This window comes from Rhipicephalus microplus, chromosome 7, assembly GCF_043290135.1.
Source record: "Rhipicephalus microplus isolate Deutch F79 chromosome 7, USDA_Rmic, whole genome shotgun sequence".
NCBI lineage: Eukaryota > Metazoa > Arthropoda > Arachnida > Ixodida > Ixodidae > Rhipicephalus > Rhipicephalus microplus.
Genome location: NC_134706.1, coordinates 119,365,817 through 119,392,410, shown reverse-complemented (window position 1 = coordinate 119,392,410; position 26,594 = coordinate 119,365,817). Strand labels below are relative to the sequence as shown.

Genomic DNA, 26,594 nt, shown 5'->3' with positions numbered 1-26,594 from the left:
ATGACATCTCGTAGGGGGTCTTCCTCTAGGAGTGCAGTGCTCAGGATATCTTCTTCGAGGGGATTGGCGTTAGACAGCAATGCTATTTGCAGTGTTGAAGCCAGTGTCGCAGGATCAAATGCCTCTTTCTGCCTTGCTATCAGGAACTGTAGTAGGCTTTGATTCTGCTCTATGTTCTCGACATAGTGGGTGAGGAGTTTTTCTGCCACTTCCACAGAACTGTTCAAGGTGGCCTCGAAAAATGGCTCGTTTTTTCTACGCTGAACTTCTGCAAGCCTCGGCGGATGCAGTTGCATACGCCAGCATATTCCCGTAAAAGGTCTTGTCGATGACGACGGGCTATTTCATCATTCATATACGGGACAAAGCGGTGTTCTTCTATGATTGGAATGTGGGCTACTCGCCGCCGCTGCATTGTGTTCACTTTTGTGCCCTGTACTTCAACGCCACCAGCACGGCGTAAGTTGTGGTAGGAGTCGTACACTAGGAGGAGTCCTGTACACATACAAGGGGAGGGGGAGAAGGAGGTGTAATGGGACATACTATGCAAAAACAAAATGTTCTGCTATATTTTTAATCGTTTTCAGTTCTTATGTAAACAGATATACACTGTGAAAGAATACTGTTCAGCCGCTTTGTTATCATATTTTACCAAATGTTTTATTGCCAAGTTCACGTTATTGGTAAATAAATTCATTTTTATTATTGGTCTCTGAAGTAGTGCATAGCACTATTCCCGCGTAATATTTAGTTGTTCTTGTACATCACAGAAGCTGACTACATTGTGTCCTTACTAGTTATTTGCTGGGAGTTCAGGCCCATAGCTCTCTTCTAAAATTTTGAAAGAAAGAGAGAGTTAAACATGCAACGAAAGGCAGGGAGTTTACCCAGACGCACGTATAGTTTGCTACTCTGCGCTGTGAAGGGTTTAGGGGGAGAATATATATAAGAGAAAGAGAAGAAAGGTACACACAATTACGAGAACACACGGGAGAGCACACGCAGTCGACAGGTGGTCACTCAGGTTTGTTGTCTTTAATAATGTAGTAGCGCTTTATTCACTTTCTGCGCAATTTAGGCACACGCCCTAGGTCCCAGAATCTGCTGCACAGAGAATAGCCTGTAGTCCTATTGGTTCAAAACCATCCGGAGCAAGCATCGCTGCGTGTCGTAGTAAGCGCAGCTTCACAGGACGTGTTCGATGGTCTCTTCAGCTATGCAGGAGTCGCATGTAGAGTTGTCTGCTATACCGATGCGGAATGAGTACACCTTTGTGAAATTTTCGAAAGCTTCTCATATAATTGTATACCTTCAGCAAATGTCATGATGTTCCTATCTTGCCAAGAAAATACCAGAGGATTTCACTTGAGACAGACGCTATAACCGTGTTATTGGGTATCTTTTTGCAGGCAAAACTCGTGTTCCACTCCTAAAGCCAGTGAAGTCACATAAAACTAGCAATTTCAGCCTCGAGACGCTAGAGAGGTTCACAAAATTTGCAGATGTCACATTTCCCAATACCTCGAATGTCTTTCGTATATCTCCGTGCATATATTCGTGAGAAGCTGAACGCTAAAGTGCGTGTTTCAGTGTGTTTTCGCTCGTCATTTTGTTGACTCACTGATTGGTTTGAAATGTTTAGGGAAAAATTGCTGATTTTTATTTACTCTTCTGGTTGAAGTAATATGCAAAGGCGAGCTAGTTGGTATGAGTGCATCTTAACTTATTTTTAGCGCACACTGGCACAGGGACAAAGAAACAAAGGGTACAAAACCAGCGCTACTAAAACAGAAGTGTTTATTCAGAAAAGAAACATTTATATATCAATGTAGTCACCGTCTGTCTATGCGCACCATCGTAATTTCCCAACTTTGTCGATCCACTGACCCTGGAATTGCGTGAGCCACGTTGGTAAAAATTTTTACACATCTGCGAAACCTGCTCAACTGTTTTGCCTTCACCTAAATGCGACCGCCATCACTGCCATTCGACCCCGCCACTTTAAATTCAGCAGTCAAGCACCATCGCCACATTGTGTATGTAGTGGTTCGGTTAAGGCAGCTCTTCACCTAACGTCGTGTCTGTTGTTGGCGATCACTATTGACAGTGATATTTGTAGCGGAAAGTTTTGAGGAAATGTTGATGTTGGGATGATGGTTCGAATGTTTTCAAAAAGCGCGACTTGTTAGAACGAGAACCAAGTAGTTGGTAGCGCCACAGAGTGAATCAACTTTTTGAGAATAAAAACGAATGTCTAAAATATTTGTTTCTGTTGTAAGTGAGCAATCAGGGTCTCCTGTTTTACACTATGCGTGATTGAAGCTCCAAGGGCATTGAAAAAGAACGCAGCACTCTCCACCGATTTGTTAAGGTGTTTATTAGCCGGCAACCAGCGATCATACGCCATGGCGACAGTCACGGCCAAGCACGGACTCTCAGTGCGAGCGGCGTCCTTGTTGGGTAACACCACTAGGAGGTACTCAAGTGTTCGACCCATTTCAGAGTTCGGGGGCTTCGCTACAATATATATATATATATATGTATATATATATATATATATATATATATATATATATATATATATATATATATATATATATATATATATAGATAGATAGATAGATAGATAGATAGATAGATAAAAGAGGTATACTTTACTGGCAAAATGTGCCGAAGTGTTTGTCCTGAAAGCATGGTCGGCAATTGGCTAGTTGGTATGAATTTATTACGGACAAGGTAGCACAAACCTGTTTTCGTTGAGAGTAAGCGCTTCTTGTGCATCATTGTCTGTCCCAGTTGTTCGCGCTGCTTAAACAGTCACTGACTCTGGTATTTCAACAGGTGGAGATGCAATCATACTTTGTTCTGAATATTAGGGTTCATGACACTGCGCATTCTGCCGTTTCCTCCTCTGTCAATAATAAAGCTACCGTGCACGTTCCCTACTTGACGTCGTCATGGCGTTTTTTTCATCGACGTGGTCTTCATAATGACACTTTTCCCGTTGACCAATCACAGGTTTCATAAGTTAACATGCAAAAGTATTGTAAGAATTTTATTCTTGTTGGCAAATCCCTGATGTCTGTCACACGAGTTCATGACAGCTTTGTTAACAGCTTTTCATTCTTGATCGCAGCTTCTCTTAAAATCTGAGTCAGTTGTTATGCAATCATATTTATTACTGGATAGTGCCCACGAAAAATTCGGCAGATCCCACGTACCTGGGAATCACCTTTATGCGCAGCCCCTGGAGAGAAGGTGACCATGTTGCATTTTTTTAATTCAGCGACACGTCATGAAATGACCATAAATATATGTACAAATGTTGCACGCAGAGACATATGTCGAAGAGCACATGGGTGTTGAAGAGTTGTGGATGTTTGTGTAACCAGTGTTCCACTAGCACAATGATGTTAGCTGGAAATGTGCTTTAGCAACACCAGACGCTGAAATGAAGCGCTGATGCGCGAGCGTATGACATGCTCGCGAAGATGCTCGCCCTTCACACTGCTACATACCACAATTTCAGCGCAGGGCACCTCACCACAATTGATGTTTACGCGACATAACAGCTGTATGAAAGGAGTACCTATTAATCGTTTATAAAATTGGGTAGACAGCGCCGCAACCACTATTGACGTTTCACGAAAACGAGAGTTTTTTTTTGAAACGTAGTTCCGAGACCTGGGGTAGCTATGTGGTAGAATGCTTGACTGCCACGCAGAATACTTGGGTTCGATTCCTGCTGAGACCCTGTAATTTAATATTTGCATTCGTCGAGTGGCCAACGCTGCCTATGTCTGGTTTTCCATAACACTGACATTTAATCCATGCCTTCGTTGGGGCGACGCTACCGATGTCGGGTATTGCTTAACGCTCATGTGTTGAAGTTTCCTGTGTGTGGTCTCGTCATTCCTGGGTAGATACTAAGTATCAATCACCTGAGGCACATACCCTCTTACCAGCGGCACGTACCCGCCCGTGAATATGTGCCACTGTCTGGTAGGAAGCGTTTCACGACGTACGCAACAAGTGTGTGACATTATTCATGTCTTGACCAGCCCATCATATTTGTCAAACCATCTTACCCTCATATGCTAATTTTGGTTCACGCCAAGTTGAGGGGATGACCACGAGAGTACCCAAACGTAAGCGCCAAGATAGAAAGATAGATAGATAGATAAATAAATAGATAGGTAGATAAACAGATAGATACGCTCAAAGTCGCCAAATTCTCTAAAAAATGCATGCTTCGCATTTAATAACTAAGTACAGGTGTTGCATAGGTTGACTCTCCTTATTTATTGAAATAAACACAAAAACACTAGGAAGGCCACACACCACTTGACACGTTGTGAAGTGGTCCGATACTCCGTGCCACGTCATCTGATTACTTTTCTTACTTTTAGATGCGAAACAGCTTACGGTCGAGCTGTACCCGATGTGCGGCGTGACCACCCTTGCTGCGAATGCACGTCTGCTCTTCTTCTTTCTCATCTCGCAAGCTCTCGTTCCCTCACCTCGCAATGCTGACGCAGGGACTGTCTGCTAACCTACGCTTATTCTTCCCTCTTCCTTCTCTAGGCATTCTCCCTTCGGCGTTTACACCTCCAGTGTGCATGCACGTCCCCCCTATTTTCTCTCATGCACCTCCATCTCTCGCTTCGCAACGCCGAAGCAGGCAGGGTCTGCTAGTGACTTTCTGAGTTTAGAAAATGTTTGTTTCGACATAGTATGAAAGAGACAAGGGGAGATGGTGTCTGTACAACAAGGACAGTAATGAACGCTCTCACAACGAGTAAGCACAATGTACTGGGAAAATTATGACAAAGCTTGCCAAGTCCTTGGGATGATCATAACACATTTGTTCGGAAAAAGTTAACGTGAAAGGCAATTGGACATTGACGTGGAAAGAACACGTACATTCCATGATTCACAGAAACACAGCCACACAAAAATCTGTTACAAAATAACAGATACACATATGAATATTGCAAAAAAAACATGCAGCACAAATAAAACTTGAATATGTAGATTTCACAAATATACATGTTGGCTTGCCATTTCTGCCGGTGCATCGACACATCAGCCTAGCACTACCAGGCCAGCCGTAAGACAAGTTTCACTCATCTGTCACAGACCGACACCAAAGGGCAAGACCAGTGCCGAAGAAATTCGTCTTCACTGAGGAAGAACTGCTCCTCCGACAAAACAGACAGCAGATCCGAGTACAATCGCTCTAGGATCGAGAAGAACGCGCGGCGGCGGTAGCCTGCTGACACCGCCTCGAAACGGTTGCACCAAAGGCAGAAAAAGCCGGCAACAATGAGAAGGCAAGCGAAGCGGCCTCGAGAACAACGTCCATAAGAAACGAAGCGATTTACTCTGAGGCAGCGAAATCAAGCATGTACAGGCGCGTTCACACTTGGCCTCAAAGAGAGCGAAATAAGCGAAACTTTCCGGAAACTGGCTTGTTTGACCGACAGAGCCGCCGGAAAACCGGGCCACGGGGCCGGCACTCAAGAATCGGTTCTAGAGCAATTTTACCACCCCGCCGAACCGGATCCAGCTTCCATTTCTCAGCATTGGCTGCACTAGATCCAACCATGTTAACTAACCAGCCGACCGCAGATTGAACATGGTGGCACAGGCGTCAGTGGTGGCTCGCATCGGCTCAAATCGGAAACTCCCTGTGCAGCACGACGAAGCTTGGTGGCCTCAGCAAGGACGCGTTCATCGAGAGCCTGACTTGGATTATGATCGCCGAGAACTGTGGCAGTAGACGGTGCAGCGGCAGCGAGTAGGCATGCCCCGAGATGTCTCGCTGTTGTGTACAGGTGGTTGACACCGTGCCGCCGGTGTGTTCGATCGCGTCGTTTCTGTTGGCGTATCTCCCAAATCTTGCCGGTACTTAGCTACGGAGCAGAAACCTGGAGACTTACAAAGAGGGTTCAGCTTAAATTGAGGACGACGCAGCGAGCAATGGAAAGAAAAATGGTAGGTGTAACCTTAAGAGGCAAGAAGAGAGCAGAGTGGATTAGGGGACAAACGGGGGTTTAGGATATCATAGTTGAAATAAAGAAGAGGAAATGGACATGGGCCGAGCATGTAGTGCGTAGACAGGATAACCGCTGGTCATTAAGGGTAACTAACTGGATTCCCAGAGAAGGGAAGCTGGTTAGGGGGAGACAGAAGGTTAGGTGGGCAGATGAGATTAAGAAGTTTGCGTGTATAAATTGGCAGCAGCAAGCACAGGACCGGGTTAACTGGCGGAACATGGGATAGGCCTTTTTCCTGCAGTGGACGTAGTCAGGCTGATGATGATGATGATGATGATCTCCCAAAACAACGTTTGAAAAGGTGCAAGCTGTTTCATTTCAATTCTTTGTCAATAACCAGAATACAGACTGTAGTTATCAGATAGCAGGCAAAATCGAAATAATTGTCAAAGGAGCGACGGCAGCGGCGGCGGGATGGGGCAGAACGAAAGTAAACATATTCAACGCACGCAGTTGTGGTTTTCCAGCCATTCTGAGGTTTTCGTTTTCTCTTCACTTCTCATGTGTGAACGCGCCATACGGCTCTCCAAAAAAACACAAGCAATTACAAAATGCCTCAGATAATGCTGATTCATTTCCCGAATGAAGCAGTTCGGACATGTTGCTGACTGGACCATTGTTCACCTTTCGGCGCGCTCGAGAGTGGAAAGCATACCCCATCCCAGGCACCATATAAAGTTTTGGAGATGTAAAGGCAGGAGTGAAGCCGTTGAAGTGCTCCAAGATACCCGATTAGAGCGAGCACGGCGGGCTTGGGGAACCAACGGAAGCAACAAAGCAGCACTTGCTTCGACTACATGGTTGTTAAACACAGCATGTTGTCAGGGTAGGTGGACTGGACGTGGCGAAAAAATTCAACAGTTGTTGCATAAGAAGAAAAAAGTCTTATTCACTGTGGCCCCCTGTTAAGGTGCACATTAGGCATCAAGTGCCGAAGGTGAGTACCCAGAGAGTAATATGCAAGCGCTCTTGCGGGAGATTCTTTCCCTTGCATTAGGCGCAAAATGAAGTACATTGCCAGCAGCCGACAGCGTATGAACACTGAAGGGAAAAGCAAGACTCCCTGAAAACGCCGCTGTCCCAATGCCACACGAGAGACCAACTCAGTGCCGCCTGACAAAAAAAAGGAACACAAGGCAGACTGCAGTAGTTGCACGATACGTACATATGGTTGCACGACGCGAGAAAGGTACCAAATGCGACCGGAGAATGCAGTCTGTGCAAGGTAGGAACAGACGGCAGGAACCCTACAGCCGCGGGCCGCGACAGGCAGCCATTGACCACTCTATGTTTACTATGTTACTCTATGCCCTATTAGTGTTTGCACTGGCCACGCCACTCCAGTACGAGCAGCGCCAAACCACGCCAGATCTTTAAATGGCTTTAAAAGAAGACCTTATGCAGGCGTAATGGCGGTGCAACGTCAATTACGGTTGCAGTACTGGCTATCAAATTTTACAACAAAGCAGTAAACACTGCGCATTCCTCCTATAATACAGGCGTCATGTCGGATAACGCCTGTTGTGTCTCAAATGTAGACATGAAATTTTCAGGAGCCTGATAAGCAATGAACTTGTATGTCTATGATTCAGCAAGCTGTACTCAAGCACTATTTAACCCCGTTGGCATAAGCCAACGGAAGTAATATAGGAGTGGGAAATGTTAGAGTGTCATACGCAAAGCTTTGCGTTTGTCACCACATCACACACTATCCTCATGGGCGCCTGTGTTAAATTATACAACAAACGCTAAGTAACCGTGCGCCAATCTAAAACTTCCATTTCCTGTCGTCTCCCCGCAATGTGCCGTTTGTTTCTCTCAAACTGACGTATTCAATATCAATCGATTGACTGTTATTACCACCTAACTTTCGTTTTGTTTGTTCGTTACAACTGAAGCAATATATAGTTGCAAGCATGAGAGAAACTTAATTTCAGTCTAGTCAATATAGAATAAAATATTAGCAATAGCGACAAAGCATATCGAATACCAACCGCTCTATCATTGTTTTTTTATATGTCGTCGACTGAACCACGCTCCCGACCAGCTAGTGGTGTCCTACAGACCAAACACGGGTTCAATGGTGATCACCATCATAATAATAACAATACTTGGTTTTTTTGTGCGTAAAAACCATGGTCTGACTTTGAAGGTTTTCGTAGTCGAGCGCTGCGAAATTTTTCACCACGTTGGTATTTAGCATGCACGTATATATAAGTCGATGGGCATGTAACACTTCCGCCTAATATTACGTGGCAATTACCTCTCTTGGAAAGACTAGGTGAGAGTTTACACAAGTGTGATTTGCAGCGGAGGCGAAGTACCGATCAAAGTATGCATTGTTAAGGTAATCTCAGGCGAAGTATTGTATCCTTTTTATTTAGCGGCTTGGGACATTACTGACGGGTCGGAACTACGACTTGTTTACCAAGAAACCTTCCACTTGATGAGCCATCTGCATGGTTGGATCACTTTAACCTGCACAAATAAAAATAATAATAAATAAAAATTAGAGGAAACTCAAGCTTCACTTTGAAAAGTTGAATGCATTAGCGATATACTGTCCTTCAGACTCCCCCCTTCGTACCTCTCTCTACAAATTAAGTAAGAATTGTTTCCACCACAACCATAGTTTGTACTTTATCAACTGAGTGCATATTGTTAGTGTGTGATGTTGCTTGACAAGCCGAAATTCTGAGTTTCTACAATGGAATCATTAAGGTTGAAACTGCTTTGTCTGGGTTAAGCTTTCTTACGTGGCTGCATTCTTTTCAATCGGCCGGACGCTTTTCAACAAGAGCAAGTATGTAGGTTAAATGTTTTACAACTTGTTGTGAACCCACTACGTGGTCTTGAAAGAATGTGCTCAGTACGGTGTGCGTCTTTTGTAATTGGTGACCGTCGTTTATGCACTGACGTCGGTGTGATAACAACATGTTTTGTCGCCCGACGGCAATGTACGCTTGTAGGCCTCAGTATTATTGTGATATTAGGTGTGGTATTGTGAAGCCTGTATACATAAGACGCGTGTTTGTAATCCAAGAACGTTGTTCTCACTGCATATTACAGTGCATCCAAACGCACGTGTGGCTGTGTGGTCGCACATCTTCATGCGAATCCAACATCCTGTGTTCGATGCTCACTGGAATCGGGAAGCTTTCGTTATTTTTTGTTTGCATCTTTCTTGGTCTTTCAATGACTGAAAAGCTTATTTTGCGCTCACCACCGATGGTGCCCACACCTACGCCATGCCGTCACTTTCACCAGAATTTTAACGAAACTAGCTCTTTAACGCTATAGCGTTATTATAAACAGAACTTCCTTTCTACTGTTCTCGCAAACTTATTATCTATCGACAACGCCCTGCCTTACCAGGAAAAAACTTTTCATTGTCACGGGTATCTCAGGCGCACTACTTCACCTCATTCCCTTCAGTGGCGACGGCTCTTTTTATGGGACGAAGCTCCTAAATCCGTGGGCAAGCTCCTCCTAGCTCGTACGCGGCCACCTAGTTCCATGACTCACTCAGGAGGTGCGGACAGAAAAATAGATGGACAGACCCACAGGCAGACAGACGGACGGACGAACAGACACACAGACAGACAGACAGACAGACAGACAGACAGACAGACAGACAGACAGACAGACAGACAGACAGATGGACAGACACCAAGACGCATACACATACAAACAGAGAGTTAGACGAATGGACAGATGATTGACGGTTTACCGATAAAACCCTCCGGTGCCTCGCCCCAGTCATCATCATTTACTCCGTAGATATGCTATGATCTTTTGTACGTAACTGATTTAGGCTGATTATGTCTACTTGTGGCGAAAAGGGACACACTCACATTGGATGAACTGAACTTTCAACGCAGTCAGCACGCCTTGGCTCAATCCAGTGAGCCGCGTATGACCGTGAGCGGTCATTGATCAAAGGCACTACACTGTTAGACGGGTTCTTTGGCGTGCTGCGTCTCAAAACTAACGTCAAAACTATTGCTTTCCTATTCTCTAAACGAATACAACCATGAATGCATTCCACACACATTTGGAGCCTACCTTTTGATTCTTCTAATATAAAAATAAAACACAACAGACGAGAAATAATTGAACCACATAGTTACAAGCTTTTAACAATTTATGATTGAAACTCACAACAAATTGTAACAGTTTGTTGGCAAGTATTATGGGAACCTTGAAGATATGCTGTACGAATTTAACACATTCCTAGACAATGCATTATCAATAGCGCCTCAAGGGGTTATATTTGAGGCCCACTAAGTAATTTCATTTGGTGATCTATGCGAATTTCTCGTCCTATTGCATACCACCCTGATAAACCACCGCATAAAGATACATTCTGTGCTAAACTTAGGAATACCTACAATATTACTGAGATAATTCTATAAAGTTTATTCTGTAACACCTGCTACACATCAAGGTAACTTGAATACTTGGGAAGTGAGATATTGCTACTTAAATGGCTTGTGTACTATTCTGCTACTTGTTCTATGCTGATTACATGACTGTCTTGGTTACTTCACTAAATGCTTGTGAGATTCATCAAATCAGTCTATACGTACACCAAAGCAACAGTTGGTGATTATTCATCTGTATATATCACAGTAATAGGCAAATACCTAGAGCAGCATGTCAGGCGAGAAGCCAAACATCTTCCGCTCTTCAATAAAATATTCCCTTGGCTCTCTCTTTCTCATCAATTGACAACTTTATAAACATTAGGAGAACAACAACTATTGTTATTTACTGCTTTCTGGGCGACCGCATGAAGCCCTTCTGAAGTGCCTATCAAGAAATTTGCGGTATCTCTTAGATTAGATTTGTGGGGTTTAACGTCCCAAAACCACCATATGATTATGAGAGACGCCGTAGTGGAGGCCTCCGGAAATTTTGACCACCTGGGGTTCTTTAATGTGCACCCAAATCTGATTACACGGGCCTACAACATTTCCGCCTCCATCGGAAATGCAGCCGCCGCAGCCGGGATTTGAACCCGCGAACTGCGGGTCAGCAGCCGAGTACCTTAGCCACTAGACCACCGTGGTGGGGCTTGCGGTATCTCTTGCCTGGTTAGCTAGCCGCGTATTGAAGTTGAAAGCACAGTCTTTGGGATATTACTGTCAACTTATCTGGACCACTACAAGTGAAATGAACCTATTTAGGCTGGCAGTTCTTCAAAGCAGGCCGTCGGCCACATAGAAAACATTTGATGATAACGACGAAGTGATTCCGGCGTAGAACACTGCTGTCAGTATCTGTAATTTTTCAATGTTTTCTGTGGCTCTGTGGAAGAAACCGTTCCAGTGACTGCGGCGATGGACGTGGATTCGCCTGGGCTTCCACCGCAACCACGGACGTCGTCTGCAGCTACCACGAGAAAGCGTACGGGCCACCCGAGTGTTGCCGACAGCGAGGACACGCTGATTTACTCTACGGCCAGCGACGAAAGCTCCGATGAAGGCGACTTCGTGCATGTGACAAGGCGGCACCGAAAAAGACTAGTGATACCGTCACCATCAACAAGTAGGAATGCGACGAAGATGCGAGAGCCCACAACATACACAATTCGGTTTGTGCCGGTTGATGTGGCTCATAGTCTCAACCGGCTCAATCGTCAAGCCACGTCTACGTTTTTTAGGGAACTCGCCCAGGGACAGATCGCGGACGTGCGGATCAATGGCCATAATATTATCCTCGCTGAAGACGTCACTCAACGAAGCACATTAGAAGTGCTGAGCAACGTCAAGATGGATAACATCAATGTTCACTCATACATACCTGATGGCCGCGACTCTACTGCTGGCGTCATTTACGATGTCGACATTTCCATCAGCGAAAGTGACTTTGCTGCTCTCATCAAACCGGTGTCTGCAGAACTTACCATACTGCAAGCTCGTCGCCTTGGGAAATCACGCTGCGTGAAGCTCGTGTTCAAGGAAGACAGCCTTCCATCGCAAGTCAAGGTCGGCCATTTTCGACACACAGTGCGACCCTTTGTACTGAAGCCCCTTCATTGCCGGAAATGTGATGAATTGGGACATGTCAGTGCTGTTTGTACAAACCTGGCTGTGTGGTCGCTATGCTCAGAATCGCATAGCGCAGACACTTCCCAGGCAGAACTTCCAAAATGTCAAAACCGTCATAGCCCTCACGAAGCATCGTCAAAAGATTGCCCAATCATGAAAACAAAAATGCAAGTTTTGAGTCAAATGGTCCGGGATTGCTCAACTCACAGGCAGGCCGCTGCCCAAGTACAACGCCGGCGGTGTCGTCGCCGGAGGCCGCAGAGGACATCCAGGGCCGAAGCAAGGACTGCACCTTAGCAAATGATCACCGGCATACCACCTCAAGCATCCAGGCACGCCGACAACAAATCTTTCAAGCAAGACAAGAGCATCACCGGCTCGCCTGAAGCATGGCCAGCGCTGCCAAGGATAGACCCGCCGTTTGAGCCATCGCATCGATCGTCTGCAGTCACTTCTGAATGAGAATGTGGTGACAGTCGCGATAAAGAAATCGTAGCCATGGTAAAGGCCCTTATGAATACCAATCGTATGTTCCTCACTGGCATTGACAGCCCGGCTGCCAAGAGTGCACTTCAGTTAGTGGATGCGCTGAAGCCGGTGCTATCAACTCTGGAATGGCACCAAGGCTCCGCCTCGGCAAGCCTTTCGTTAAGAAGTCAAAGAAGCTTCGATATTTCAGTGGATTGCCCGAGGCCTCATGCCCCGTATTTCTGATATCCTACATTTTGAGTTTAAAAACCAGTTTCGAATTATTGTTATCTGTGAGCCACAGCTACACAATGCAATATGACTATCCAGGTACGAAGCCTTCAAGTCCGCTACCTGCAACGAACAGAGCAAAGTCATTGTATATATCAGATGCGACCTTACCTATATCGAGCACCGTGTAAAACCTCACGAAGACAACCAGTATGTCTGCTTGACAGTAAACCGTAAAGTCCTCAATTTCACGCTCGTAGGCGCATATACGTCACCTTCAAGCCGTTTTGAACCTGCAAGACTACGTGCACTGCTAACATCCACACCCAGACCACGGATCATCACCGGAGATTTCGACGCTCACCACCCACTGTGGGGAAGTCAGAAGACAGACCGTCGCGGAAGGCAAGTATTCTCCTCTGCTCTGGTGCAGCAGCTGCTTTGTGTAAACGACGGAAGCCCAAAGTTTCTACGGGGAACGACATACAAAAGCTGATTTGACTTGACATTTCTGTCAGGAAGCAAAATGGAAAGCTTAAGTGGTTCGCAGACTATGAAATTCATGGATGTGACCACATACCAACTTATTTAACAATCAAGGACCTGGAAAAATCGCCAAACTACGACACTTCGACTCGCATCGACTGGACAAAGTTCAGGTCACTGACGGAAAAGAGGTGTCAACAAGATGAAGTGCCTCCTCTTGACACTCTCGAGGATATGATTAGAGGTGCTACTCAAGAAGCGACTCATCATATTCAACATACTTCAGAATATTGTCAACATGAAGCGGAATTGGAACGGCTCAAAGGAATCCGTCGTCGTGCAGAACGAAGATATAGGCGCACAAAGTCCATTCACGACTTGAGGGAGGCAAGACACCTAGAGAAAAAAAATTCAGTGGCGAATCAATTCACTTCAGTCCTTGTGGTGGAAATCTCTGTGTGAATCGATGGATCCACACAAGCCTTTGACGCAGACATGGAGGATTGTTTGTGGCCTACGAATATTGCCACATCAGCATCGTCCCTTCAAGAGTCTTTCTCTTCATCAAGGCCGCACCGAAATTGAAGTAGCGGAAGATTTCTGCATGAAAGTAGCAGGTCAAGCGTCCACGTGCACCACGCGTCACCTAGAAAACGCGCCAGTCTCCAGAGATTCAAGAATGAACACCTTTTTCTCTCAAGAGGAACTACAAGCGGCCTTGACCGCATGCAAACGATCTTCATCGCCTGATCCGGATGGGATCACGTACATGGCTCTTTGTAACCTCGGTGAAGCAGCTCGACGGGCCCTTCTATCCGTGTACAACGAATCGTGGAGCAACGGATTTTTCCCTCATTCGTCGAAATCCAGCCGCCTCGTTCCTGTGCTTAAACGAGGTAAATCTCCTCTGAACTCGACCTCTTATCGCCCCATCATGCTTACCTGCTGTTTCGGGAAAGTGATAAAGAGGATGATTTTGGCTCGCCTAAAGTGGTACCTGAAGCACAACGAGGTATACCGTAATGCTATGACGGGCTTTCAGCCTGGGTGGTCCTCAATTGATAAAGTTATAGACATGGTCTCGTCTGTTCAGCATCGAAACAGACTGAAACGTTTATCTGCGGCGTTGTTCTTGGACGTGAAAGGGGCATACGATAACGTGTCACATGAAGCCATTCTGGATGCCATGGAAAATGTTGGATTAGGGGGTCGAGTTTACCAATGGATCCACAGCTATTTAAAATGCAGAGCTTTATTTGTACAGACGGAGAATGGCACAACAACGAATCATTGCATCCGTCATGGTGTGCCTCAAGGTGGTGTTCTTGGCACCACAGTTTTTATTCTAGCGCTCCTCGGCCTGGTTGACGCACTTCCAGAATCTGTCCATGTATCAATATATGCAGATGACATCTGTATCTGGGCGTCAAGCGTAAAATGCCTTCATTTGCGTGCACAGCTTCAGCAGAGCGGCTATACTAGTGACGAAGTACCTGGAAGAACGGGGACTAGAGCTGTCATCAGAGAAGTGCTCACTTGTAGCATTCAAGCATAAGGCGAGGAGCCCATATGTTACTAAAATCAACGGACACACGATCAACTACGTGAAGACCAACCGATTCCTCGAAGTCATATTTGATTGCGACCTCTCCTGGAGCCCTCCCATCGCCCACACGAAAACTAAGCTCACCATGATCACCCACGTGTTGAGGTTTCTTTCTGGAAAATTGTGGGGTGCATCGGTACGAGCAATGCTTCAACTCTACACTGTTCTGCTCCTCGGTTATATGCCATATTGCTTACCCGTGCTTTGCGGGATTCGAAGAACAAACTTGCACGTCCTCCAGTCGATCCATGCCCAAGCACTGAGAATGTGCCTTGGTCTCCCGAGATGCACGTCTACAGCAGCGACAGCCATCATTGTGCGTGATTATCTGGTCAGCGCATACATCCACGTAGACGCTTTGAGAATGCACATAAGGCATTTCGCTCGGCTTCCATATCATCCCCTCGCCTTAGTTCGAACTTCTAGGTCCCACTCAGCGTTCAGGACAACTGTAGCTCAGCGTTGGGCAGTGCTTCCATTGCACTTCACGCGTGCAGCATGGCGGCAGATACTATTATCGTGCCTAAACCCACGCAAAGCCATTCTTACAATTCCTGGCATCCAAAATAACAAAAAGTCGTCGCATCTCGCCCTGAAACAGGCCCATTAGTCTTCCTTCAAGAGAAGCACAATGGACGCCTTCACGTTTACACCGATGACTCGGCGTCTTCAGTAAGCTCTGCAGGGGAGGTGGTTATTCCCGCGAGGCACATCGTAATCAAAATCATGACATCGCATTTGACGTCGTCGACAGCCGCAGAACTCACCGTCATACGTGCAGCTCTGGAGTTCATAGTTGAAGAACCTTCGGGAACTTAGTCTATCTTCTCGGACTTCAAGGCAGCTCTTCAGTGTCTTATGTCACCCTTTCGCCATGGACCAAATGAAGAGTCAGTAGCATAAGTAAGGCTTCCTCATCACCAAGCAATCGAAAAACAACACAGCATAGTGTGTCAGTGGATACCAGGTCATTGCGGTATATATGGCAATGACCGCGCAGATGAGGCCGCTAGATCTGCACACGACAGTACTCAATACACAGCCATCCCGTTCTTAATAACCGACGCTGCTACAAGACTTCGTTCGCTTGCACGAGACCTTACACTGGTACAGTGGAACTCACACTGGTACAGTGGTACAGTGGAACAGACTTCGCAAATGCGCGCCTGCATAACTTGGATCCCAATCTGCAGGTTCATCTTCCCCCAAAGATATCTCGAGCTGAGGAGACACTTCTATGCCGCCTGTGACTTGGAGTGGCCTTCACGAACACATACTCTTATTTCATTGGAATGGCCAGCTTTTGTACACGCACATACTACAGCTGCGAAGAAACCGTCGCGCACCTTCTGTGTGAGTGCACCCATTTCAACGCGCTAGAACAAGAACTCACTGCAGCTCTGGATAGACTGGACGATCGGCCTTTGTCGGAACAAAGGATTCTAGGCCATTGGCCGAGCCCATCCTCAGCCCAGAAGGCTTTGAAAGCTTTGCTGCGCTTTTTTTCGAACAACTGGCCTCAGAGACAGACTTTAGCGTCTCATACTCTTTGATGTTGCCTTTCCTCTGTCGCAATTTTTTTTTGCAAGTTCTCTCTCTCTCTTCGCAACATATCTTTTTAAGATCTTCTATTTCCCTCACCCCTTCCCCCAGCAAAGGGTTGCCATCCGGTCTAAGAACTGGCTAACCTTAAACTCTGCTTAAACTTTCTTCTTCTTCCTTTGATGGCTTGACGACACAGCGCCAGTATATAAAAAAAACAGAAAAGCTCTATAACCACAGACCTTGAGCTTATGCTCTGTAGATCAAAATGTGGAACTAACCAACAGAAATACCTCATACCTACTTCTATAAATCAACGTACATATGTTTTAAATAAAGTTATTGAAGCCATGTTAACAGCCGTATTTTAGCGTGATGTTAAGTCATACATTTTGTCCCTTGTGCCTTCATGGCACGAGAAAGGCCTTAAGCACCGTGTGGTCTGCAACTTATTTCTTTAAAAAAAGAATATAAAGAACATGGAATTATGTTATTTTCTTTTTGTCATCAACTGTTGGGAATAATACTGTGCCACGTATTTTTTTCTTTCAGTGCTTCCACTTTCTATTTTTTCATAATTTCTCCATATGTTGAAACTATGTTCGACATTGCTTTGGTGTATGGCCATGGCCAGGCAGCTAAGAAGCTTTTCGCCATCACATTCTTCTACATGTAACATGTCGGCATGAAACGCGTTGAAAATAAAGAATATTCTATCCTATTCTAATAAATTGTTACTCAATATACATAGAAGGTTTTTCGTGCAGCAGAAATAAATCATCGGACGTTGATTGAGAACTTGAGCATAGTGAAAATGGGGGATTCTGTAGGAACTCTTCTGGTAGAGGAACCATACAGCAGAATTCAAGAATTTGTTCTCGTTTTACAGACCTAAAGCCATGTTCTCGGCTTTGGCAATGTCAGTTGTTTTGGTCAAATTAGATGTGTTGTTTATGCGAAATTGCAAAACAAAAGAAATTGAAGCTCAAAGTCACTGCCAAAATATTGAAGTTGTCAGCAAAGTATATGTATGGGGCTGGTATATTGTGGGACACCTCAGTGCACATAACAGAAAGGGTTTGTTTTTCCTGGTTCTTCGAATCGATAATGTGGATATATTTACTTAACGCTGTGGTTTGTTGCATATACTCGTTTTCTATCCAGGCTTGCAATTTCACAGGTGAGTGGGAGTGTTGTGATACACTGTATATGCGAAACGTAAGCAAAGTGTAGTCTAAACTAACAACCAAAATTGAATGCTTTCATACGCAAAATCTTTTAGAAAGGTGCATTGTTACTTTAAAATTGACTTAACGTCCACGTAGATTTTCTAGCCAGTCGTTGCTATTACATCAAAATCACCATCTATATCAGAAACATTTATACCCCACAGAAAACGAAGTGCCAGGTTAGGTGGAGCCTTCATCCCATTTACTGTTATTGTGCTTGTACGTGTGAACACTAAAAAAGAGATGCGGAGGTGAAATAGGATACTTTATCAGAAAAAACAAAAAGAAAAAATCTCTAGCTGGGCCTTTCAGAAAAAAGACTACTGCAGAAGGCCATTCCTTATCTCAAGCAAACATAATCATTTTCTTTGACTATTTTAACCTTTTCTTAAGAAAGTGGGTAATTGTGCATGCTAATAGACGCTTCCTGCCCCAAAGTAGAAAACAAGAACGAAAATTACTGGCACTGGAACGCTGTTGTGGCGTCTGGAACATGTGGGCGCATCAAAAGATTTCCAGACGAGTACTCTGAAAAATATTCGAGACATTTCCTGAACTACTTCAGGCTTTTCTTTAGAACACAACTTGAATATGTTGAGCTATATTAACACATCAAACCAGTACTAGTTGTAATTGACTTACTCATTGTATACGTTACTGTTCCAACTGCAGCAAGTTACTGCAAGGGGTCATCCAATTGTTACCTATGCTTCAAAAGTGAACATTTCATGAAGTTCTGTTTGATTGGCAAGCGAATATTGTTTGAAGAAGAGGCACCAACCAAGGTAGCCCACTAGGAGCGCTTGAACAAATTTTTTTCTGGGAGTGGGGAGGCGGCGTTTCTTGATGCTCTGTGTGTCATGGCGAAAAACAATGTGGGGGGAGAGGGAGTACACGAACGGGGTGCATCGAGCCCTGGCTACACCACTGCAAAGCAACCAACCTACGTTGGTTGACGCACTTTTTCAAATGTCAGTTATGTTTTGCTTCATTCTGAATTGGAATCCATTGATAAAGTACGTGTATGGGGCATAACTGTGCCACTCTTGTTTTCTTTTACTTTGTTCAGCGAATGATAGCTCGTCTCACACACGAGCCCTACGAGCAAGCAATCTTATGAGGCGAACGTTCTCACATTGCATTCCGATGGCGTTCTCCAGCTCACTCATCACAGAGCCCACGATTTTCAGTGGTCCACTGCTGAGGATGTTAATAACAACATTGGCCACGGTGCAGAAGATACTTGTCATAGAGTTCCCTGGAGCCACAATAATGCTTGTGAAAACGCACTGCAACAAAAAGATATTTGCCGTTAGCATAGTTATAGTAGGAAAAAAAGCACAGGTGATTCACTGCTGAAGTTACCTTCTTAGGTGAAGAAGACCTCGCCGCAAGTTACACACGGCCTGCCTGCCCGAAATTAGTGTTTCTTCGTTGGGGTTCAATAAGCACAGTGTCAAGGTTGTGAACATCTAGGTTTTAAAACAGCGCAGACGCGGGATACCTTGTACGCCCCGCAACACAGGTGCTATACCTTTTCAAAAACTCTTTTTACGTACCGATCAAACAACTTCACCACGAAACTGCGCACAAAAAGGGCGAGAAAAAAACGTTTCTAAAATAAAGGTCTTTTACATCCTTGTACTTCACTGCTCGCGAAGTGAATAATCAGGGCACAAGGTCATCTTCAGGCGCTCGTACACGTGTATGCATGTGAGCCTATGTAAAAAGAACAGAAAAGTTTGATGTTTCGTTTTCCTCAACGCCCAAAATATTAGGCAGGCCAGCATGGGGGAATCGATGTGGCACTATGTTAGAAAAATGGCTGCGTATCTGCGTAGTTCCCTGCGAATGTTGACGAATGACGACAGTCTTCCGCCGGTCAAGTGACCGATGTTGAAATAATAATGGGGTTTTGTGGCGCAAGGGCAATCTATGGACGTTGTGTTCTGTCGTGATGTTCTGTAGTATTGTAATTGATGTTCACTGTCCGTGAGAATAAATTTCTCTGAACACTTAGAAGCGACCAATGTTCTACCTCGCTTCCGACAGTGCCTCCGCTATATTGAATGCGCTGCATATGGCTGACATTGATAAAAGAGAGGAGGATGCCAAAGAGAATGGACGTCATTTGGTAGTGGCGTCATGGGATGCATAAGATTGTGCAAAATCCAGGGGCATTGTCACATAGCAGCACCATATCGTCGGCAGAGCCCTTTTTTTGCAGTGGCACATTTTGAGTTTGCTGTAGGAAATCCTAGGATTTTTAGAATTATGTATCAATACGTGTCCCGTCGACTTATCGTTGTGTGTGGTAGCAAGGGTCTATCAACTCAAGCTGACGCCATGCTGTGAGTGATGCAAACTCGTCATCACTTTTGTAGAAAGTTTCTTGCCTTTAATCGCTCTCTGGAACGAGAACTGATTTGCTCCTTACCTGTTCACCCGCTATTCTGCGATGTTAGGAAAGCCGTAAATGCAATTACCAATACGTATATTTGACTCCCGACTGAAGACCGCCACTGTATCAATTTACAAGAGTTTTAATTACTACTGCAAAACGGAAGCAAAGTGAGATGCATTCTTAATGGCAGCGCCAATCCGTTCTTTAGCAGCTAGAAGCTTGTCAAGCTAACTTTTCATGCACTCCAACAACCCGCGACGTATAAGCTTAATGTTACAATCACATAAATGTGGCCAATTAGTTCGCAAAACCGGAGCGCACCTCTCGTCAGTTGACAGCAAACGTCAAAGTAGGAGTGTGACCGCTCAAATTCAGCAAACATCCGACATTGCGGACACTTAGAAGCTAACAATGTCAATGTTGAGCTGGGCACTAAGCTGGCCTAAGATCTCACGGTAGAAGACTCGAAAGCGCGCCGGTTTTATTTTTCAGTAGAATTAGGACTTCCGAACAGTTAAGAAAAGGCCAGGCGAGCTACGACTTAAGTGAAGCGTCGACCTGATATGCTGTGAGGTGGTATTCCAGAGTGCTAATAAAGTGGGACCGAACCCTCTATTGGAGATAGCACAGGAGCCTAGCATGCAATGACAAAGTTCGCTTCGAATGCAGATGCTGTATCGTTTCCTAAGGTATATTTACTCAAGACAAGTAACAAAGACGTTGGTAAAAAAGAAAAGAAAAAAAAGAAGATGTCTTAGCTGCGGCCACGCTGGCAACTACCTGCCAGTAATGTACTTCCTAACCAGAGCAGGATTGGCCACGCTGCTGCAGTACTTGGCCATTACCTCGCTTATGAAAGTACCAATCATCCACTGGTCTTCAGTGCCCAGCGGCTCTGAAGTTATGGACCAAAGCGGTGGTCAGATTTGTGACGCAGCAGAGGGCGCTAAGAATAACTGGGTCTGGACTGGCCGCCATTGGAACCAGAACTTGGCTACGTTCAACGCTAGAACGCTATCTAGTGAACCTACTCCAGCTGTGCTCTTTGAGGAATTGGAGAGCGTTAAATAGGGTGTAATAGGGCTCACAGAAAAAAGGAGGACATGTGAGGCTTATACAGTGCTGAAGAACAAACACACTTTATACTATTGTGTATTAGTTGACAGAAAAAATCTAGGGGTGGGGTTATTTATGCGCAAGAATATCGCTGGCAACATATAGGAATACTAGAGCATCAGTGAGAGGGTTGTGTCATAGTCAAGTTTCAGAAACAGTACACATTGAAGATGGTACAGGCCTACACGCCTACATCGAGCCATGATGATAAATTGGTTGAACGCTTCAATGAAGATGTAGAGTCAGTATAATTAAAGTAAAAACAAAGTGTACTGAAGGACAAAAGGATGACTTGAATGCCAAAGTAGGCAATAAACACGCCACATGGCATGCAGTGGAAGAATTAGCATCGGTTCTGAAAATGCCAGTGGGAAGGAATTAGTAGAGTTCGCAGAACGTTATATATTCCAGATCGTGAATACTTTCTTCAAATAACTGGCTAACCATTAGTGAACGTGGCAAAGTCCTAATGGCAACACTAAAAATTCAATTGACTTCATTCTGTTTGCACACACAGGCAATTACAGGACGTAATACTAGTTGACATGATCTAGTGCAGTTACCATAAAAGGGCGAAGACTTGCATTCCCCTAAGTTTAAAATATCAGATGCATACACTTATGCGCAGAAAGCCAATTAACGAGCTAGCGAAAAGAGGGGAAGTACAAGAATTCAGTTTCACTTCAAAGTGTACTTGCACCTATAAACAAAATAACTGATGCTAGCGTTGACACGAATAACAAAAATCTTACTAGTTTCATCAAATAGTGTGCATTGGAAGCCGGAGGTACAGGCACTAGACAGGACACTGGCAAACTATCTCAGGAAACGGAAAAAAATTTATGAAAAAAGAAATCAAGAAAACCTCAAATGCAACAAAATAGAGCTAGTGGAGATTTCGAAGCGAATCAACAGATGTAACCTTGTCTAAATCAGAAGGTAGAATGTGGAGAGAATCAGGCAGGCTGTAAATAGCCGCAAAAGCCTAAAAGCTGTGAAGGCAAACTTGTGCAGAGACAAAAGTTGAATGTATACATTAAGGGACAAGAGAGGCAATATCATAAACAATGTGAACTGGATAGTTGTATTGACGGAAGACTTCTACAGAGATTTGTAAAGAAACTGAGAAGACTTGGATGATATCGTAAGAAGCATTATAAGCTCGAAGGAACTCCATATCCTACCAGTAACGACAATGGAAGTAATCAAAACGCCTTAAAAGAATGCAAAGGTGCGAAGTCACTGGTGAGGAAAAGGTAACAACGACCCCTCTGATTGATGGTAGAAAAATTGTGTTAAAACAACTGACCACCTTATATACGAAATTTCTCTTGACGGGAAAGGTACGAGAATCTTGGAAGAATACCAACAAAGTTTTAAGTCATAAGAAAGAAGACGGCGAGGACTAAGGAACTACAGGCTCATCGACTTACTTTCCGTTCTCTACAAACTATTTACAGATATAACAGATAATAGAATTAAGGGGACATTACAGTTCAGGCAAGCAAAGGACCAAGCAGGATTTCGAAGAGGCTACTCCAAAATAGAACAGTGTACTACTATCAATCAGGTAACAAAGAAATACGCAGAATACAACCACCCGTATAGATTGTCTTTATATATTACGGGAAGATGTTTGACTCAGTCCAGATATCAGGAGTAATGCAGGTACTACAAAATAGTGCATCAAAAAACCCCGCATAAACATATTGGAAGATATCTAAGCGGATCCACAGCCACCATAATTCTCCATAAAAATTTAAGAATCCTAATAGGAAAGGGTGCAAGACAGGTAGACAGGCTCCCTCTATTGCTATTCACCAAGCGATTACAAGAGGTTTTCACTACCCTAGCTTGAGAAGAACTAGGGGCAAGATTAAACGGAGAGTATCTTATAGTATCCAGCGATTCACAGATGACATTGCCTTGATGAGTATTTCCGGGGACAAATTACAGCTCAAGAATGCTGACGTGGACAAGAAAAGTAGAAGGGTAGGTCTGAAAATTATATGCACAAAAGTAAAGTAATATGAAGCAGTCTCGGCAGAAAACGGCAATTTGCGAGAGGTGAAGGCATGCTGGAAGTTGTAATAGATTGTGTCTACTTTGAATATGCAGTAACAGCGGAGCCAAACTCCGAGAGTGAAATACCTAGAAGAATAACTATGAGTTGCATTGTGAAATAAAGAATGGTAATCTGCCATTAACCTTCAAGAGAAGGGTATGCGATAGCTCCATTTTGCCAGTAGTAACTTATGAAGCAGAAACCTGGGGTCTTAAAAAGTGGGTTCAGCTTAAATTGAGGACGACGCAGCGATTCATCAAAAGTAAAATGATAGGTGTAAACTTAACAGACTAGAAGAGAGCTGAGTAGGTCAGGGAGCAAACCGGGCTTGAGGATGTGAAGTTGAAATCAAGAAGAAATAGACATGGGCTGGGCCCGTAGCACGTAGGCAAGATAACCACTGGTTTTTAAGGTGTACTGACTGGATTCACAGAGAAGGCGGGCGAAGTGACGTTAACACATTGTGGAGATCGCTCATTCACGGATGCACTGCCATTACTGGACTCTACCAGAACATCGAAACAAGCGTCTGCGGGAAATAGACTCCGGTATGACTGTTCCTCTTCCGGCTAAATAAGCCGAGGACATGCTAATATACTCCACCGGATACGCCTGAGCGTCGCCTTCCTTCGTCACGACACCCAACTAACAGGCCGTGCGGACAGCCCGCATTGTGAGCATTGCTAAGTGCGCGAAATTTTAGCTCACATATTTTGTGACTGCCCGTTATACGTGGCGCAAGGAAAAATGCTAACTTCAACGTTGGCAAGCATCGCACGAACGCCACTGAGTGAAAGCCACTTGTCCGCAATGAACGACCAAACAGTGCCAAAAACTGCTTCAAGGGCTGTTTTAGACTTTATCAAAAGCACCGAACTAAATACTAGACTGTAGGGTGATATGCGAAGTGGCTAATATACATACGCATTATTTGTTCTTGTCCTTATCACTGACCTTCATCTCTCTGTTCTTCCTCTTTCCTTTATCTCCTGCGTACAGTAGCCGGCTAGAGTGAACAAGCTTAGGCCGACCTCTCTGTCTTCTAATAAATTCTCACTCACTCAGACTCACAGAGAAAGCAAGCGTACGAAGGGGAGAGTGAAGTTTAGGGGGGCCGAAGAGATTAAAACGTTTCTGGACATAAAGTGGCCGCAAAAAGCGCAAGACTGGGTTGATTGGCGGATCACGGGAGAAGAATTTCCATTGCAGCGGGCGTATTCAGGCGGCTGCTGCTGCTGCTGCTGATATTGTTGCTGCTGCTGATGATGCTGCTGCTGATGATGATGATGTAGGCTTTAGTGAAGTAACACACCACCTAATATATACGTATTGACTATGCGCCTTAGATATGCTTAATACTTGCTTTTTAATCGACAATGCTGACAAATATGAACGCAGCCACCACTTCAAGACGGCCGGTTGGTCACGTAAGTAGACAAACTTTGGCTGGTTGGCAGAACCATAGAACAAAGAGACAGAGCGTATTTAATGCGCTTTGTTGAAGCGGTGCCTAATGACGACGAAGGATTTTGGTTCAACGCTCTGTAGTCGGTTGGGAGCATTCGACCACCCGCTCTTTACACCGCTGGTATTCTGTGGCGCCTGGAGGTAAAATTCGTATTGTTTGACGTATGCATGATGGTTGTTTTACTTTTCTACTGCGACATATCCCTACATTTCATCGTGGTTTATTCTGTACACGTTTTTTTTTTATTTTGCAACTATACTCCGAGCACCAAGATGACTCCATGGTAAAAAAAAGCGCCAATCCCACGGAGCCAATCAGATCGAGTTCAATTTCGGTTTGGATATTGGTTGCTTACTTTGTGTGTTTTTTTAATATTTTAGCCACAGTGGCTATGGGCACCAGTGGTGGTGGCGGACAACTGCGGCGCCCAAATGAACTCTTGTTGTGATTTCATAACGACTTTCACCGTGAAAATATTGCGTGCAATTCTGAAGGCTCGGCCTTTAACAAAAAGTTTGGAACTAGTTTCTGCGAATAAGTCATATGAAATTGGTTACGAAAAGCAACACTCGAAATAATCAGGAAATAGCTTCTTGAATTCGAACAGGCTTTACAGAGCTCTGAATGAAATGTACTACCCCATGCTTGCCCATTGTTCCTCTTCCGGGGAAGAGGGAGAAATTGAGTAATCTTCGCAGTAGCTCCCCGTCAGTTAGGCCAATGTATGAGGCAGACCTCGCCTATGCGTCCTGCTTTTATTTGGCTGGAATTCGCTCTCCCCCTCCCCACCATTTGCACGCCAATGTGTAATACCAGTAAATTATTAGCATATGGTCATTGATCGGATTTTCTCATTTTTTATATCTTGGTAGTTATTGGATCAAGACATTGCTTCGAACACAAAGGGTATTTTCCAAAAATGTTGTTCCAATATCGGGATCCCATTCACGAAATCGCACTTGCAGCCAAACCATGACTTCAACAGCCAAACCGTCCATTATCGAGGCGTCCTTACAGTAGTGTAGCGCTGTCCATTTGACGTCACCAAGTGCAGTGAGGGTCGGCAGCAAGGTGAGGACTTTGCTCTTGAGGAAAGCGTAAGGGTCAAGCTTGAAGACCAATATGATTGATTGATATGAGGCGTTTGATTTGGTTGTTAAGTGGTGTTTTACGTCCCGAGATATGTGAGGTTTAAAGCCCCAAAAGCAGCATATCATTATGAGAGACGCCATATAGTGGAGGCTCTGGAAATTTCGACCACCTGGGGTTCATTTTTATGCACCCAACTCTGACCACACGGGCCTAGAGCATTTTCGCTTCCTTTGGAACGGCAGCCGCCACAGCCGGCATTCGATCCATCACTCAGTGGGTCAAACTTGAAGACTGAAACAACGATATGCATGTCAGGTAGAGGGAAAGTCAGGCTTTCTGGAATGAGGGAAGCAGCGAAAAGTACGCCTACAGAGGGGAATGTAAGGCTTATCGGAGGAATGCAGCCACTCTGTGAGAAACAGGTCAATTAACCTGTTGGCGCAGCAGAAAAAGGGCGGTCGGTTTTCTGGAGGTCAGCGCTTTCATAATGGCTAAGAGTGCCCAGGAGGAACCGCTGTGTGACGTGAGCATCAGTGCGTGTTGAGGCAAGAATAGGCCTGTCATCACCGAGCCAACCCCGTTGTTTGCTCGGGAGGCCAACGCTGAGGGACAATGCGGGGAGGACTGGAAAAATGTAGAAGTGGGACATACCATGATGAAAGAGGGGCTCCTGCTTCGCTGTTTGGGCAGCATTCGGTAAGTAAATGTGAGTGGATCTTGTTCTCGTGTATGTGGTCAATACCAGTGTTATGCAATCGCTGTCAAAGTCATCTCT

General features: G+C 44.8%; 1 protein-coding gene across 1 annotated transcript in view; it reads right to left on the bottom strand.

Moving 5' to 3' along the window:
- Nucleotides 1-8,419: 8,419 nt before the first annotated feature.
- The window catches only part of LOC119185210 (uncharacterized), a 57,542-nt gene continuing 39,367 nt past the window's right edge, over nucleotides 8,420-26,594 (bottom strand). The window contains exons 9-10 of the mRNA XM_075869608.1: nucleotides 18,810-18,963; nucleotides 8,420-8,537 (exon numbers count right to left, since the gene is read on the bottom strand). Coding sequence (XP_075725723.1) covers nucleotides 8,533-8,537; nucleotides 18,810-18,963 — 159 coding nt within the window. The 3' untranslated portion in view covers nucleotides 8,420-8,532. The remainder of the gene's footprint in view (nucleotides 8,538-18,809; nucleotides 18,964-26,594) is intronic.